The following is a 5,604-nucleotide window of genomic DNA, read 5'->3' as shown; positions in this document are numbered from 1 at the left end:
AAGCTTTGGCTCGTTGGATCGTTTAAGGTTTTACTCAACATATATAAAAATAGTTTAAAAAGTATATGAATTAATTAATAAGTAGTAAACGAACTGAGTTTGAGCTTGAAAAAACGTTTCATGAGCTGATCCCGAGCTTTAGAAAAAGATTTTAAAAAAGTTGAGCTTTGGCTCGTGTAAGGTACTACACGAGCTCGAGCAGAGGCTAGGCTCGTGTAAGGTTTTTCTGAAAGGTATATAAGTAATTAAAAACATGTATAAGATAATTATTAATAAATGGTAAACAAGGCAAGTCCATGCCGAGTCTGAGCTTGAGAAAACAATTTATGAGCTGAATCTGAGCTTTAGAAAAAAGAGCTTGAAAAGAGCCAAGCTCGAGCTTTTGTCAGTCAAAATGAGCCAAGCTTGAGCCAATGATTGGATCGTTTACAGTTTACACCCCTAGGGGAAATTTGTTCTATTGATTATTTGCTTTGACTAGGGCAGGTGAATCATATTTTTTATTTCAAATCCAAGCGTTGTTGCATTTGAAGTTACATTACTCTTTCAAGAAACGAGCACATGTTTTGCTGGTAACTTATACATGTATGTTTGATAAACGCAGCTGCTAATTAATCTTGTCAGAACCTTATATTAGAAAAGTATAAAATGGTAGGAGGCGGCTCATCAAAGAAGGAAAATGTCAATCCTAAGGCTGTTATACACCAAAGATTCGGGGATAAGGCGCGTTATAACATAGAAGAAGTTCAAGATAATTCATCAAATGGATTACCTGGGCTGGCTATTCCACAAAAAGGTCCTTGTTTGTACCGTTGCAACTTGGAACTTCCTGAATTTAGTGTTGTGTCGGATGTTTGCAAAAAAAAGAAAGATGCAATGCAATCTGCTGCTGAAAAAGCCCTAGAGAAGGTTTGATACTTTTTATGATCAATATGTTAAGTACAAAAGTATGTTTTTTTGTTTATTGTTATTTCTACTTTTGCAGTTAACTGATCCTCCTGTTGAAGATGCATCAGATCAGTTGGTTTCTCGGCTGTCCTATTTATTCTCAAATGAGGTAGTTTTTTTATGTGATCAAACATCATTCTACGCCTGCTATGCATTATTCATACTTCTTAATATTTGTTTCTTTATATCCTGTATACAGTTCTATTCCATCTGTCATCCACTGAGTGGCCACTTCCGAGCAGCTTTGCAGAGAGAAGGCTCTCTTAACGGTTTCATCCCTATTTCTGTGATGACTATCTTTGATTCTAAGCTTTATAATTTGTGCAAGAGAATTAAACCAGAAACCGAGTCAAAACCATTGGAAGTAATGTCGATAATTATGGATGCTGCGACGAGGTTACCTGAACCTGTACTTGTTTCTAGAGAGTTTATGTCGTTAAAAAGAACAAGTCCGTACCCTCCTGAAGTCTTGGAATCTGTAGATGTTTGCTGTGATCAAGAAACGCATGTTAAAGCTATCCGTATACCATATTTGGTTGAAAAGGATGTTGAGCCTTTGACTCTAGATGTTTCTGCAAATAAGTACTACATGGATGCCATTGCTAGAGAACTTGGAGCTGCAGATGCTTCTATGGTTTTGCTCTCCAGGTATGCCAGTCAAACAAGTATTATATGCATTTCATTTCAGTATGTGAAATATATTGCCTGTATTTTATAATAGAAATGTAAAATGTATCGAATTCAGAAGATTTTGTTTTTTTATACCTGCTTTTGTTAATTATCAATAAAATATCTTTTAGTTAAATTATTTGCCTTTTTATATCCAGGTGCATTGGAAAATCTTCTTCAGAAACACGGTTGTATTCTCATGATCCTAATTTACACCAGTTGGATAAAGGAGATTTTGAAAACGGATCATATATAAACACACGGGCGACTTATTTATCTGGTCAAGATGTATACGGGGATGCAATTTTGGTTACTATTGGATACTTGTGGAAGTCTTGTGATCTTTTCTTTGAAGACGTATCTCCTCGAACATATTACAGGTTCTTGTTTCTCATTCTTTTGCTTTTTAACTACTTTCTTTAAGGGTCAAATTTTGAAGGTGGTTATCGTTTGATGGTTCAGGTTACTTATGAGTAAAGTACCCACTGGGATATATAAGTTATCACGTGAGGCAATACTTGCAGCTGAATTGCCTCCAAAATTCGGGACCCGGAGTAATTGGAGGGGTTTATATCCAAGGGAAATCCTTTGTATGTTTTGTCGCCAGCATCGATTACCAGAACCTGTTTTCTCTTTGATTGTTACTAAAGATGCGCCTGAAGAAACTTCTAAATGTGAAGTGAAAATATTATCCAAGGGTCAGGATTTGATATTACATTATTACCCTCAAGAGTCATTCAAGAAACAAACTGATGCTATCCAGAATGCTTCTTCAAGAATTATTTCTTGGTTGAATAACTACTTAAAGAAATTGAATGTTCCTGGCAGTTTGACTCCATACAGAAATGAACTTGATCTTGACTTCTATCCTGAACATATCTCAAAAGAGTTGAATCTTTTCTCGTTGGTGCATAAAAACTTACTAGAAACTAATGGCACAAAGCAATCGAATAGTGTGGATACCAAGTTTTCTTATAATATAGAAGGCTTAGACACTGAAGTTTTTGCATCGAGTGGTTGTTTAGTGTGTGTAAGCTACAGTGTTTCTTTGGTTAACGAAGGAGAAAAAGAAGTTATCGAGAAAAATGATGAGTTTGAATTTGAGTTGGGAAGTGAAGCTGTTATCCCTGAATTTGAGGTAGTCGTGGCTCAGATGGGTGTGGGTCAATCGGCTCGGTTTAAAGCGGAGTTGACTTCTCAAGAGTTGATTTTTGCAGCCAATGGTGATCCTGCACGAGTTCTGTTGTTACTCTCATCAGGTGAGATTGATTACTGGTTTATTATAGAGTTGGTTTCCAATCATTTACTTGAAAATGGGTGGATCGTTTTAAAACTCCATTATTGTTTTCTTTTTTCTAAAATGATTTAATCAATGAAGGACCCTTCTTTACTTAAATTTGTTGAAACCACACAACTTCTCATTATTGTATCCTTTTCTTAAATATTAGTTTTATCAATTTTATGCAAAATAGGCGGGTGCAGCTTAGAATATTCCATAACTTTGCTGCGCGTTACCGAACCCTTGGAAGATAGAATGGAAAAAGCCTTGTTTAGCCCTTCTTTATCAAAACAACGTGTTAATTATGCAGTGCAACACATCAAAGAATCTTCTGCAACTTTCTTGGTATTTTCAGAAATCTTGGAAATTCATTTCTCTGAAATTCCACATGATCAGAGGTCATTGTTTGTTTTGTGACAGGTTGATTTTGGCTGTGGCTCCGGAAGCTTATTGGACTCATTATTGGATTATCCAACTTCACTTGAAAAAATTATCGGTGTTGACATATCAGTAAAAGCCCTAGCTCGTGCAGCAAAGGTGATATATATGTAGCACATTGTTTTACAAGTTCAAAAAAAAATATATATTTTGATGTTTTGTGGTTTTTTAAACAGACCCTTCATTCCAAGCTAAGCAATTCCGCCAATCCAGTGAAAACTAGTGGTCTAAAATCTGCTCTTCTTTTAGACGGTTCAATCACAACCTTTGATTCTCGGTTGTACGATTGCGATATCGGAACCTGTTTAGAGGTAGTTAAATTTCAACATTTTTTATGCGCGATTAAGCGTGTCCTTTATTATTCTTATTATTTTTTTTTTGGGAAATTTTTGTGTTAGGTTATTGAGCACATGCCTGAAGAACAAGCTACTATATTTGGCAATGTGGTGTTGAGCTTATTTTGTCCCAAACTTCTCATTGTGTCAACTCCAAACTACGAATACAATGTAATACTTCAGAAATCAACCACTCAAACCCAAGAAGAAGACGAAGATAAAAACCCAAATAAACCATGCAAATTCCGTAACTTTGACCACAAATTTGAGTGGACACGAGAGCAGTTTCAAGTCTGGGCGGTTGACCTTGCCAAAAAACACAATTACAGTGTTGGGTTTAGTGGTGTTGGTGGGGCTGAAGGTGTGGAACCTGGGTTTGCATCACAGATTGCGGTTTTCAAGCGGGGTTTTGAGCTTCCGGAAGGTGGAGATTTGGCGGCTGTGCCGGATGATGTTGTTTGGGACTGGGGAGGTAACTAAAATATGAAGTTTTACCTAGATTTATGTTTAACTTAACTAACCATTGGGTTTTGAAGTCTAATCGGAATTTGAAAGATTGGATGTCAATTATTTTGGGTAGTTATAGTTATTGTTGAACATCCATTGGGTTAGTGTATGTTGACTTGGAGTGATTATTAAATCCTAATGCTGCTTGCTAGTAGTTATTATTATTATTATTATTATTATTGTTGTTGTTATTGTTATTATTATTGTTATTGTTATTATTATTATTATTATTTCATTATTTTTATTTTTGGGTGCAATTGAATGATCTATTTCAGTAACATTGGTATATTTTATAGTTATTAATAAAATTAGTTTTGAATGAATGCATCATGTATGTGATGAAAGTAATAATACATAAGAAAATAAAACTATTATTATTATTATTATTATTATTATTATTATTATTATTATTATTATTATATAACTAACGTTTGTTTTCTTAGTTAAATTATGATAAAGTTTAACAACGGTAACATGCCAGTTTTATGTTTATTCTGAGAGTTTTAAATTCTCTTATTCATAATGCAACTTAAAAAGACTATTTGTTTGTATATTTAAGTAAATATAATTAAAATCAGTTAGCTCTTCATTGTTAGATAAGTTTATTAATGGGTAATTAATAACTTTTTGACAAATTGATTTTAATTATCCAAGATATGACTTATTAGCAGATAGTAATCCATCCTGACATCATTATTGGAACGTGTACAATTTACAATCGCTCGCTCACTTAACGATTAAGATTGCCACCCTTATTTATTAAAGGTATGAGATAAATGGTAACTTGATGTTCATATAAATTATTGTCATGTAACATACAAGCCATAACATACATATACAATTGTAAATTATAATGCGTTTTGTAGTGTATCTAATAATATTTTATTTGTTAAAACAGAGTATCCCATAATTAAGAAACTAATACGTAGAGTTTAATCTTATCCAACTCTTTTATAATTACTACATCACTCTCTTCTTGTAAATAACCAAACTTTCTTCCTTTATGGTTGAGAAGTGCTCATTTGTGAAGCATCTATCTATTAAAATAGTCAAATAATTTAAATAATAACATTTCCTTTATTATAAACAAATTAGTTAATGTTCTTGGTGGAGAATTGTAAATTATAAAAGACCCCAACTCCCCCAAACGCATAAGAAAGCAATGTAACACCTAAAGCTTTAAAAAACACAAAAACAAGACATCATAACCACCTAACTATAACATTGTTTATGTAACTAATAACCTTGTTCATTGGTTAACTACTGTCCCAACAACCAAATATTGCGACTACAATGCCATATACATAAATTGTGTTTCGGTATATTATAAAATAATGTCAAAAAGTATATAACATTATACCTAAAAGCATACATTAAATTCTAAAATTAAAAATGTAACTACATGATTTTAGCAATAACAGTTTCACA

At 33.4% G+C, this 5,604-nt stretch overlaps 1 protein-coding gene across 1 annotated transcript; it reads left to right on the top strand.

Moving 5' to 3' along the window:
• Positions 1 to 634: 634 nt before the first annotated feature.
• On the top strand, positions 635 to 4,334 carry LOC143555975 (small RNA 2'-O-methyltransferase-like). The gene is made up of 9 exons (XM_077045425.1): positions 635 to 909; positions 986 to 1,057; positions 1,148 to 1,596; positions 1,776 to 1,997; positions 2,080 to 2,876; positions 3,090 to 3,241; positions 3,317 to 3,433; positions 3,511 to 3,645; positions 3,733 to 4,334. The coding sequence occupies exons 1-9, from the start codon at positions 649 to 651 to the stop codon at positions 4,147 to 4,149; spliced, it is 2,622 nt and encodes an 873-aa protein (XP_076901540.1). The 5' UTR covers positions 635 to 648; the 3' UTR covers positions 4,150 to 4,334.
• The last annotated feature ends 1,270 nt before the right edge of the window (positions 4,335 to 5,604 follow it).

Source organism: Bidens hawaiensis, unplaced genomic scaffold (genome assembly GCF_021521415.1).
Source record: "Bidens hawaiensis isolate Kalapana, Puna unplaced genomic scaffold, B.hawaiensis_p1.1 tig00018422_1, whole genome shotgun sequence".
NCBI lineage: Eukaryota > Viridiplantae > Streptophyta > Magnoliopsida > Asterales > Asteraceae > Bidens > Bidens hawaiensis.
The sequence above is the reverse complement of the archived record's forward strand: the minus strand, read 5'-3'. Positions and strand labels throughout refer to the sequence as shown.

Coding starts and splice junctions, on each gene's coding strand:
- LOC143555975 (XM_077045425.1), top strand. CDS start 649: ATGGTAGGAGGCGGCTCATCAAAGAAGGAAAATGTCAATCCTAAGGCT. Junction 3,242..3,316: donor AATCTTCTGCAACTTTCTTG/GTATTTTCAGAA, acceptor GTTTTGTGACAG/GTTGATTTTGGCTGTGGCTC. Junction 3,646..3,732: donor ATATCGGAACCTGTTTAGAG/GTAGTTAAATTT, acceptor TTTTTGTGTTAG/GTTATTGAGCACATGCCTGA.